The sequence below is a fragment of the Pteropus medius genome, unplaced genomic scaffold, assembly GCF_902729225.1.
Source record: "Pteropus medius unplaced genomic scaffold, Ma_sr-lr_union100, whole genome shotgun sequence".
Taxonomy (NCBI): domain Eukaryota; kingdom Metazoa; phylum Chordata; class Mammalia; order Chiroptera; family Pteropodidae; genus Pteropus; species Pteropus medius.
The window spans coordinates 27,228,080-27,240,547 of record NW_024354875.1 but is presented as its reverse complement, the minus strand read 5'-3'; the positions used below and the strand labels follow the sequence as shown (position 1 = coordinate 27,240,547).

Genomic DNA, 12,468 nt, shown 5'->3' with positions numbered 1-12,468 from the left:
ATTTTTAATGAATATTTTGTCAAAATATTTAATGAGATTGACTTTTCATGTTTGTTAAGCTAAGTTATATGAACTTCCATCCCCAAGTAGAAGCATAAATTTTATCAAATAATATATAATCTACAGCAACAATAACTAATTTTTAGTTATTTACTACTCTTCTTTTTTATTATTTCACTAGAACTTGAAGAATCTAGACAAAAATGTCCACCTTGCTGGTACAGATTTGCCAATATGTTCTTGATCTGGGACTGCTGTGATGCATGGTTAAAAGTGAAGCATCTGGTGAATTTAATTGTTATGGATCCATTTGTTGATCTTGCCATAACTATTTGCATTGTCTTAAATACCCTCTTTATGGCCATGGAGCACTATCCAATGACTGGTCAGTTCAGTAGTGTGTTGACTGTAGGAAACCTGGTAAGTTCATTTGAAGTTTACTTATTTCCTTGGATAGGAGTGGGAGAGATAGACAAAAAAGAAATCCGTCTGTGCTGTGTTGAAAAAAAATTACGTCCTCTTTCTTCATATAAAGAAATACCTAAAGGAATGTTACAGGGAATCTCGGTGATAAGTTCTAAAATTCAACTAGTATGAATGGTGACTATTTAGACCACCATCCATGCTGACTGATAATGGTGTCTTACCATGGGTACACTTGTTAAATTTTTTATTGTTCTTGCTGGAAATATAGGTCCAGAGAAACCATGAGATCTAAATCTCGCTCCACAAACATGCAGTTTTAACACACACAGTCTCTGAAGAGATCATGTCCATTGAAAGGAACACACAGGTTGATTTCTGTACCAAAGTGGGCATAGTGGTTTCAAATTGAATTGCCTAATAAAATTCTTCAGTAGGATTCACACAGAGATGAAATAGTAAAAATGCATTTATAATTTAGCCATTCTTTTGGTTCCAATTGCCTGAGCAGGTATCTGTGTATGGGTATGCTGACATGTACATTTTCTCCTAAATTATATGAAGAAATTAAAATGGATGAACAAGTAAGAAAATAATTTATATTAATCAAGACCTTCCTTTGTGGCACAAACTCAAACTAGCTTAAGATGGAGAAAAAAAGAGGCTGCGGAAAGGAAAGAAAAGATAAACTACCAAACCATGTGAAGGGTAATTTTGTAGTTGGGCTGCAGGAAATTGCTTTAACCAAGAGCTTGGATGTAGCCCAAATGTTCATTGCATCTTTTGTCTCTAGGTCAGGAAATATGCTCAGCCATAGCTCACTGGTTTTACATCTTGTAACTTCTGCACTAAAAAAAGATGACATCTTTTTCAATTCCAGTTCAAAGACTCTCACGACAGGAGGATTCTGTTTGCCATAGCTTGGGTTAGATGCTCACCTCTGGTTTATCAGCCTTGGCAGAGGGTGGAGTCATAGGAAAACATGGCATTCCTAAAAGATCATACAGGTAGAGGAGCAATCCCCAACAGAAGGGAGAAAGAGAATACTGGGCATACAATTGCATAAAATTGCATAAACATTTACCCCAATAAATGGCCTCAACTTCACTGCGTTATTTGACTCAATAGAACTCCACCAGATTCTTGGGGTCTTCTTCATCTTCAGCACCTGTGATATTGCTTTTTATTCTGCTTGTTCCTTAATCTTTCCAATCAGTCTAACTCTGCCTCTTTTTCTGAACTTCTCTTCTTATGCCTCTTACTGCTTTGTTTTTCCCCTCAATGTTTTTCTGTACTTGACAACTCTAGAAATTATCTACTCTTGTGATGTAAGCTATGTTCCAATCCTGTATTTCCAACTGTTATAGGTCATTGCTCAAGGGTAACTTTAAACACAATATATGACAGATGAAAGATTATCTTTCCCACAATGTATTGAAAGTCCTAACAACCTCACTTCACTTTTCTGTTACCTCTAGTAGTGGCCTTCCAGTTTCAATCTTACAGCCATTTTGACTTACTTTTTCTTTATTTCTTACATACAACTTGATATGAAGACCTATTACTTCTTTCAGGGTATCTCTTTTTCAATCCTATAACTACAATTAAAATAATATTTCTAATACTCCGCACTCAATATGCTTTTGCCTTGATAAAGCATCTTTTGTCCATATTTGTGGTTCAACACTCTTATCTGATTTTCAAGACTCCTCCCACTTGATCTGATCCCATTTTTCCTATACCATTTTATTGTCCATTGTTTCCTAATTAGCCAACAACAGCCCCATCAGAACAGCCTTATTACTATACTACACAAATATCACACAAATGTTTATATGTTTACATATGGGAAAATATTTCACTGTTCTCTACATTCACATTTAGAGTATTCCAACTCAAATCACCTCATTTAATTCTTCATAGTCTTCCACTTCAACTCTAGCCCCATCTCCTCCAACATGACACTCACCCAATTGAACACTCTTTTCTTAACTACAAATGCATCTGTAACAGAACATGTTTGAATATTAAATACTTCCTTGTTGTATCTTTATTGTATCATAATTCTTGATTTTCAAATCCATTATAAATTACTTGATGGCTAAGATTATGTCTCATTTTTCTTTCATATCTCCAACAATGTTTACATGGTTGCTGCTCAATAAATAAACAACTCATTGTTTCCTATCCGAAAGGGCTGCTCAGATAGCATGTTTTGCTGAAGAACATGGGCTTTGGAATCAGGTAGAACTGGATTTGGCCTCATTGTCAACGCTTACTAATAAAGTAGCATCTGGACAATTCTGATAAAACATCTGAGTTTTTGTTTTCTATTATTGAAACAGAAATAATAATACCCATCTCCCAGAGTTGTTGTGAAGGTTGAATGAGGTAATGTAAAAACACTTAGCACTATGCTTGGCATCTAGCATGTGCTCAATAAACAATTTCCTTCCTCATATATGTTATTAACCTTTGTTTGAAATACTGATGAAAAATAGTTCTGCTCTAGCTCCTGTATTTTTCCCAGGATATTGGAGTGTGAAGGAAGTTGGAACAAATGAAGGAAGAAATTTTGGAAATTTGCCAGAGTGAAGCAGGAAATTGAGGTTTTATTAGAATTTCAAAGCTGAAGCAATTGAGTATGGAAGCAGAGGATAAAGGAGATTGGATTATAGGATAATCAGATGGAAAAGCACTAGACTAAAGCACCAAATCAGGGTCCAAGTTCAAGTGTCCATGCTAAATATCTGAGTGGTCCTGAAAAAGTCACTTAGATCTTTGGGTCTGTTTTCTCATGATTATAATGTTTGGACTAAATAACATTTCATGCCCTCCCTCCAAACCCCGGTTCTAAAATTCTATATCTTTATGAGCAGCAACAAAGACAATGTGGTAAGGAAGTGAGGTGGAAGACTGACTGGCAGAACCATTGGTAAATTGAGATTAGTACTGGCGAAACAAGGCTCATCAAGATGGAGAATGTAGATAATGCTTAATCCAGACTTGAATTAACTATTCCTAACCATAAGAATAGGAGAATGTATAAACTGGTTCTAAGCTCTTTTTTTATTTTTTTTTTATTATTATTATTATTATTATTATTATTATTATATCCCCATAAAACATTGTAGGTTAAATTCTCATATATCTCAGATACCAATAAAAAACCTATAATAAATGTTTATGTATAAAAAATAATGTATTTAAATATGTCCTCTAAAATATAAAAATAATATATATTTTATAGATAGGTAGATTATTCCTTATATCATTGTTATTTAGCCAACTTGACTATATTATACATTTCATATTTTGTGGGGAGTGTATAGTCTGCTCATTAAAATAAATTTAGAATTTTTATAGACTAGTTTATTACTGCTCAAATGACTGCATACTGCTTATAAATACTAGAGGTCTCAGCTGAATTGATAACAAAAGAATCACCCATAAAAGAGCTGCATAACTTTGTCTTTACTTAGGTCAGTGTCCTTTTTGCATCCTGTTTCTGGAGCATATAAAAATTACATCGCTTCTCTGTTGATTTGATTGATTAAATTTGAGTATCAAGAGACTTCAAACCTCAATTGAGTTTCTCTAACATGCTCTTTTTTTTTTAATTTTGTTTTGACCATTATAAAGCACGTGCACCACCTTAGGGATTTCTAAGCAAGAAATCCTCCAATAAATCATAGTAGGTTAGACAAACTCTTCATCACACAAACGTTTCCAACTAACCTGTAACTCTTTCTTCAGGCAATACAAAGATTTATATACAAACTGGTTACTTTTCTTACTATAACTCTTCCTTATAAACAGTGATAAAGGCTCATGATATGTCCTTATTCTCCTAGACCTAGAAGGGAACACAGAGAGTACTTCTTCTAAGGATCTTACAGGCTAATTGGAAATAGAGGCTAAAGAAACATAATTATCAAAATTATTTTAATAATTTAATAATTTCAACGGTGTGCCATAGGACATTAATTTAAAATTTTAGGAAAGGTATATGATAACTCTTTTAAGGAAAAATAATGACTCTTATTTACAGAACGATAAAACATCTGGGAACCAAATTCTAGAATTTACCTGGAAGGCCTCCGGCATCAATGGAGTGCTATTTAGCCACCTAACTCCTTTCCTAGTATAATATAATAATGCCTTGTCATCACCAAGCTAACAATTTCTAATGAGGCTCTTGTATAACAATAATCATGTGTACACCAATTTCTGAATAAAATTTGCTAAGTAATATATAATATCGATAGAAGTCCAAGAATTTTAGACATAGACCTGATTAATCATCTCAGTAAATACCCTCATTTGACAGATGAAGGAAATGAAAATCACAAATGTCAAATGATTTGCCACGATTTTTTTCTTTGTATTTCAATTTCATGCAAAACAAAACAGAATCATCAACAACAACAACAAATATTTAAAGATATATATCCAAAAGGCACAGGAATAATAAAACTATAGCCATTAAAACAGAGGCTAGCAGCAATGGAGCAAAAGGCTACAGTTACATTAAATTCACTACAAAGCAATGGAACATCAATCTGAACAAGAAGAGGTTCTGTAAACTGATCAATATGAAAACGTCCGCTTTTAGAATGAACATTTCTATCTTTTAAATGTATACCAAGAGAACTTTCCTAAATACTCAATAGTATTCAACCTTTTTACCTTCCCATCCCTGAGTTGAGACCTTAATCCCTAACATTTGATCATCCCAATTTCTGTGCACCACAAAACAACTCTAAATGCCCCCAATTTCTTTTCTCTTAATCCAGACTCACAAGCTGATTTTCATTCCCATCCTTAGCACTTACATTTTTACTAGTTATTATGCGTCACATAGAATAGATTAGAAACTTTTCACTGAACCTCATTAAAGAAACTGATTTAGGAAGCCTATAAATTCACTATCCATAAGAAATATATCGGTCTAAATAAACTAGGTTTATGTAATTTCAGGTTTGTATATCTTAATTACTACTGCATTTTCAAAGCTAGCACAATGTCTACCATTTATTAGGTACTTAGCAATTTTTTATAAGTGAATGACTAAGTGGCGGCAGGAGCATATAATCCAAAATTTCAAAAGACAAGCTTTCGCTGCAGACAAGATATAATTAGTCTAAGTCCAAACAATAAACATTCAATGTTTTTTATTAATTGTCTGGGTCTTAAAAATTCTTTGTAATGCAGAAAATTTAAAGGCGGATGAATGTATGTTTATAAGCCATAAATTAGCATTGTTTATAAACCATCTATGGGTGTCATATATATAATCTATACATATCCAGAGGTTGCCAGTTCTTTCTGTTGTTAGCATTTTTGATGGAATTTAAAAATCATGTAAATATAGGCATCATAATCAGTGTGCTTGTTTGACCTTAGGTAGAATGAGAAAAATTTTCTAAAAATTCTTAATCACTGACAATGCTAAACCTAGTCTAAAATGTACAAAAAGCAATCCCAATGATCTTTAGGGCCTAAATTGAAAACATTTAAAGATATAAACAGCTGTGATTTAAAATTGCAAATTGTAATTAAAATGTTATTTGTAAAGAGAAGTGTCATGTTGGGATTAAATTTTGGATGAAAGGGTGTAGGTTTATGGTATACATTTTTATAATGTGGAATATCTCCTAGTCATTTCAGAAGAGCTGAAAAGATCGTGTATAATATTCATTAGGAAGAGATATTTGTAGATCATTTACCTAGATAGTTTCTCTTACCTGGATAGTTTAACTAATATATTTCTATAATTAGGCTATTTCAAATAGTAAGTGCTTCTGAAATTTTATATAAGAAATAAAATTTGTATAAATCAAAATTTATTTACATTCACCAGGAGAAAAAAATCCCATGGTGAATCATTTTGTAAAATGAAAAATTCATTTTTCAATGTGCATTCCACCATATATCTGGATTTTCATGTACTAGGCTTGCTAGAAATACATTTTATCTCCATTTGAGTGAATAAATGATAAACTAAAGTTATTTTTCTGGATGGATATTATTTCCCTTAGGTCTTTCTGTGCCTAGAAAAATGAGATGTTAGCTGCATTATCATATTAATAAGAGTGGATTAAGATTTAATTAAAGTGATGTTTTAGGGAACCAAGTAATTTTGATACTGTTGTTCTGACAGAGTTCCTCCAAGGTAAAGGTCTGTTTACCTGGTAAATAGTAAGCTTGACTTTAGAGTCATAAAATGAAGCTTTTACTTATAGTTAAAAGAATAGTTTTAAAAGATTGTTTTTTGTAAGAGTAATTTCATAATTCTTCATATCCTTGGGTCTCTTAGCCCGTGGTTTTGAGTTAAAAACAAATTTTGAATTTGTTTCATTGTTTTTCTTTCTACTGTCAAATAGACATTCGTCCATCCGATCAAATAATTTTATTAATCTTAATTATGGATGTATGCATACTGAGGATGTTCTCCTGCTGCTTTCAATTAAATCTGCAGTTCCTTGCTCTATTAATCACTTAACTTTAATTCTGAGGCATCCAGAGATCATTATTATAAAACATTTGTGGCAAACTCACTCTTCTTTCAGGAATGTTTATAAGATCATAGAAATAAGATGATATCCTTTAAAAAAACAAGGACAAAATATGGTTTTTACCAAATTTAAAGTAATTTTTGTGTAACTTCCAGTAACCTATAAATTTGTTCCAAATGTAATAATACTAAAAAAAATTATTGTGATTATGGTAGAAGTACAGTATACCAAAAAAGGTTAACAATTTAGTAGCTATTATTTAGTATTGAATGTAAAATGTGGGCATTGAAATGTTTTAAAATCAGCATTTTCCTAGAAATCTCTCAGATTCACAAAATAAAACAAATCTACTTAAAATATTCCCCTGAAATAATGCTAAACTTCCATCAATTCTTCATTTTAGGTCTTCACTGGGATCTTCACAGCAGAAATGGTTCTCAAAATAATTGCCATGGATCCATATTATTATTTCCAAGAGGGCTGGAATATCTTTGATGGCATTATTGTCAGTCTCAGTTTAATGGAGCTCGGCCTGTCAAATGTGGAGGGATTATCTGTACTGAGATCATTCAGACTGGTACCTACATAGACAGTTTATATTTTGTCTTTAATTAACGGAACATTTATTTTGAAAGTGAATCAATGTATATTTATATTGTTATTTATTTTAATTGATATTTTAAATTTACACCAATATGTGTGGTATTTTAAGAAAATATGTAAATGTTCTCTTTAAAGCAAAATGTGACTATTTCCTAAGAATGATAAAAATGGTTGAAATACTACAGAACGAGTTAGCTATGTAGAACACATTTTAAAATACTAATGTGTTTCTAAAATTATTTTCAATTTATTATTATTTTTTGCTTTAAAGTCTGTAAAGAAATGCAAATAAAAACTTTAGGCCCCAGTTACACTTACCTTTTCATCAACCTTACATATATCAGTGGGAGCTACTTTAAATGAACATATGGGAAAATACTTGATACAACTAGCACTTTAAATAATGATATAACAAACTTTTTAAAATGTATCAAAAAATTATTTAAGAATACGTAACACTTTTTTGGAAATTAAGTAAAATGTGCATTTTTTTCCAATTGAAAATAAGCCGCCTGTAAATTTTTAATCAAATTAGTTTATTTTACTTTTATTTTAAATGTGTGCATTAAAATATATAATGCCTGCTTTTAATATTTCTTCTTACTCTCTAAAATATAGTCTGAAGGTGACATTAATTTGCTAAATTCACGGTGTTTCCAATCAAGATATTAATTTGTTTTCATACATAAATCTATTGATAAATCAGAAATGTTTTATTTATCACCTCTGAAACATTTTCTTTTTAAATTTTTGCATTTAAGTGATATTATGATTTGATTTAAAATTCCATTATTATTAACACTTTTTTTCAAAATCTGAAATTTGTTTAGTATGGTTTGAGATTTTATACCCCTCAGCGGAGGGTTTGCAATATGGCATACTAATAAAACAATGTCTAACTGACTTCTCAAATTATATTGTAATTACTACTAAGAGTTCTTTTTCACTTGATTACAGCTTCGAGTTTTCAAGTTGGCAAAATCCTGGCCCACCCTGAATATGCTAATTAAAATCATTGGCAATTCTGTGGGAGCTCTGGGTAACCTCACCTTGGTGTTAGCCATCATTGTCTTCATTTTTGCTGTGGTCGGCATGCAGCTGTTTGGTAAGAGCTACAAAGAATGTGTCTGCAAGATCTCCAGTGACTGTCAACTTCCGCGCTGGCACATGAATGATTTCTTCCACTCCTTCCTGATTGTGTTCCGTGTGCTGTGTGGAGAGTGGATAGAGACCATGTGGGACTGTATGGAGGTCGCTGGCCAAACCATGTGCCTTATTGTTTTCATGTTGGTCATGGTCATTGGAAATCTTGTGGTAAGTATGTACAAATGTTTGTAATTAAGAACAAGATCAGATAGTAGCTAGGAAGGTAGCCTGACGCAGTAGACATATCTCTGGTTTATCACCAATGATGTAGACTCAAATCTCAGTACAAGCACTCTGTGCATGGGCAGATTACTTAGCTTTTCTGAGGCTCAAGTTCCCATACTATGAAACTGAAATAACAAAACTGAAATTTTATGGTTGATGTGAGGATTAAATGAGGCCATATGAAATTTTAAGGGCAAAAATATTAGGTTTTTTTTCTTCGAAGAAATGTTTTTATCAAGACCAACTTTACCCTAATATTTTTATAGTCTGAATTATTTTATCCCAACATTATTTTGATAAGATAATGATCTCCAGTAAATCTAAAAATACAACTATCTATTCTATATTTAAATTGTTCTTTATACAGTCACAATTCATACTGTTTGCTTACTCAGAGGCATAAGTTGCATATTACCAAATTTTGAAGAAAAATTTCAATTAAATAGAGCATTATATTTTAGCTATGTATTATAATTATCCAAATGACTTCAAAGGAACTAAATATATTCTTTCCTGAATTTTCTTTCTTAAAGGAAAATAAATTATTACAGTTTAAGTTACTCATATGTATGGACACTGACCAGATTTAAAAGACTTACTTTTAGCTCTGACTTAAAAATATTAACATAAAAGCACAATTTGTATATTTGTGTTTTAATGTTTAAATTTCTCAATCATGTATGGACAAAGCACTTTTTTATGCTATCATACTAGATTTTTCCCTTGAGAGGAAAAATGAGATTGCTTAAAAGAATGTTCTGGGATACCAGTAGACAGACAATTTTTTCAGAATAGTAAATTAGGAAATTCTAGATTTTGAACAAAATCTAATACAGAATTAAGAAAGCAAACTGGGGTGCTTGCTTTGCATGTCTTCCTACCATGTAACATTTTTTTGAAACTCAGTAACCATGTGTCAAACTAAAAATATTCCTATAAATAAATTTCCTTCTGCATCAGCTATAATTAATTATTCCTGTATTAGTCATATTTTGTCAGTTAATAGGGTAGTTTTCCCCCATGTGTCCCAATGATACTCTGAGATTTAAGATTTCTTCATATTTTCTGCACAAAAATAGTAAAGAGAAAAGTAATTTATATTATATGGGTCTAGCCTATCCTTGGAATAATTTTAGATTTTTCTCCATCTGTTGAACTATTTGGACACACAAATTGCAAAGCATACTGATGGGAAATGTGTTATATAATTTGCATTTAGAAATTTCTGCTATTATAAAAGTTTGTGGCCATTGGACAAAGGAATTTATATTTCAAATATATTGTTTTAACATGTGTCACTAGGATATTAAATAAATAAATTTATTATTTATGCACGAAGCTAAATATTCCCTAATCAAACTGGTAAAACGAAGCAAAATGACTAAAATAAAAATACCTATTTTTTTCTCATTGGCTAAAATCGTAAAAATGGTATTATTGTCTTCCACTGGCAACCCTGAATAGATACGGTTTAGATCTCAAAAGTTTCACATTGTCCTCAGTAAGAAAAAGAAGGTGCTTGCTTATTTTACCTTGTGCCCCTATAGCAGGTAGAAGATATTAGATCCTTTGAAGTGTGCGTAATTTAGACATGGTGTCAAAAATATAGTAGGCATTCAAGAAAGATCTATATGCTTTCTGTTTAAGCTGTTATATTTATGTATACTTCAAGATCAATGTAGCCATTTTTTTTTCTTTTAGGTTCTGAACCTCTTTCTGGCCTTACTGTTGAGTTCATTTAGCTCAGACAATCTTGCTGCTACTGATGATGATAATGAAATGAACAATCTCCAGATTGCAGTAGGAAGGATGCAAAAAGGAATTGATTATGTGAAAAATAAGATACGGGAATGTTTCCGAAAAGCCTTTTTGAGAAAGCCAAAAGTTATAGAAGTCCAAGAAGGCAACAAAATAGACAGCTGCATGTCCAATAATACTGGAGTTGAAATAGGCAAAGAGCTAAATTACCTTAAAGATGGGAATGGAACTACCAGTGGTGTAGGTACTGGAAGCAGTGTTGAAAAATATGTAATTGACGAAAATGATTATATGTCATTCATAAACAACCCCAGCCTCACTGTAACAGTGCCAATTGCTGTTGGAGAGTCTGACTTTGAAAACTTAAATACCGAAGAGTTCAGCAGTGAGTCAGAACTAGAAGAAAGCAAAGAGGTAAGAATGCTTTTAAACTTTTGTTGTATTTCCTATGATAGCCATGAAATATGGTTATTTAGTATTTTTACTGTGTTTATATTATTTAAAACTATATTAAAGGTCATATAAATGGTAATGTTAGAAAAGTATGAGATATTCTTTATTGAGAAACTCATTCATAGAAATTCCAGCTTTCTACTGGAAATCTTCATTCTGAATAATTAGTATATTCATCTTCTTGATAGTTTGAAAATCTGGTAAAAACAAAATATGGCTTTAGAAAAAAGAGATGTTATTTAATGCAGTCTATTCTATACTAGAAAAATCAATGAACTATATTTTATTGATCATTGTATCATCTCCTTACTTTCTATTTTATATTGTTTTGCTATGATTTATTCTAATGTGAAAGTTTTGTGTAGTTTTAGTTCACCTCTGAAAGTTTTATTAACTAAGACAACGTGTTTTCATTCATGAAAGTGTTACACATATAAGGAAAGTGCAAGTAGCACTGGTTATATTTTGCCCAGTGAAGGGTAAACAAATCTATAAGGTCTTCCAGACGAACTCAAAAATACTGAGAACTACTTAGAAAAGCTCCACTTGAGGATTACAGTTAAACTGTAGACTTAAAAGCTGCTCTCACTTTCACTAGCTATTTAAAAGAAGAAAATTATTCTTACTGTACGATTAGAACTCATGGAATCTCATAATAGTAACTTAATGGTATTAATTCTGCAATTTTGTGTTGTGACGAACAGGATGAAAATGTTTACTATTACATATTTGTGGATTTCTAATAGACCAATAGGAAGTAAGTTTAGCATAGTTATAAAAGAATGTTTTTGTTTGAAGATATTGACACCATAGGAATCAGACCAAAGATGTCTGATTTTGTAGATATTGAAGATATATTTTGAAGATATTTTGAAGAATATTTTGAAGATATTGACACCATAGGAATCAGACCAAAGATGTCTGATTTTGTGAGCATATTTTGGAATCTATTTTTAATAACGATATGTACAGAATTTGTATAAGTAATAAATAGTTGACAATGTTACAACTCATAGCATCATGGTCCTTTTATTCAGGCACTTCGGAGCTGCCCAGATGTATTATATAACAGTAAATTTTAAAATATTTTGAATATATTTCAAAATGAGGTAAAGATTCTTTATCTGAATTCAACTCAAAGTCTGCTTAGTGAGTTCAATTATAATCTATACATTGCATATTCTGGTAAAATAAAAATCTAATTCTAATTTTATTTTTCATCACCTGATATAGATTTATTTAAGAAGAAACACCAGTTAATTAAACATTTATTGAGCACTTTTTCTGAACTCAGCTGGACACTAAGAGTGAGGAAGAGTTAAAGGAGAGCTCCATAACATAA

At 31.5% G+C, this 12,468-nt stretch overlaps 1 protein-coding gene across 14 annotated transcripts in view; it reads left to right on the top strand.

Annotated features, from left to right (window-relative positions):
* Positions 1–12,468, top strand: part of LOC120596971 (sodium channel protein type 3 subunit alpha) — a 78,273-nt gene that overhangs the window by 34,830 nt on the left and 30,975 nt on the right. For all 14 annotated transcript variants that reach the window (XM_039855557.1, XM_039855559.1, XM_039855551.1 and 11 more), the window contains exons 13-16: positions 182–420; positions 7,345–7,518; positions 8,502–8,858; positions 10,617–11,087. In XM_039855557.1, coding sequence (XP_039711491.1) covers positions 182–420; positions 7,345–7,518; positions 8,502–8,858; positions 10,617–11,087 — 1,241 coding nt within the window. The remainder of the gene's footprint in view (positions 1–181; positions 421–7,344; positions 7,519–8,501; positions 8,859–10,616; positions 11,088–12,468) is intronic.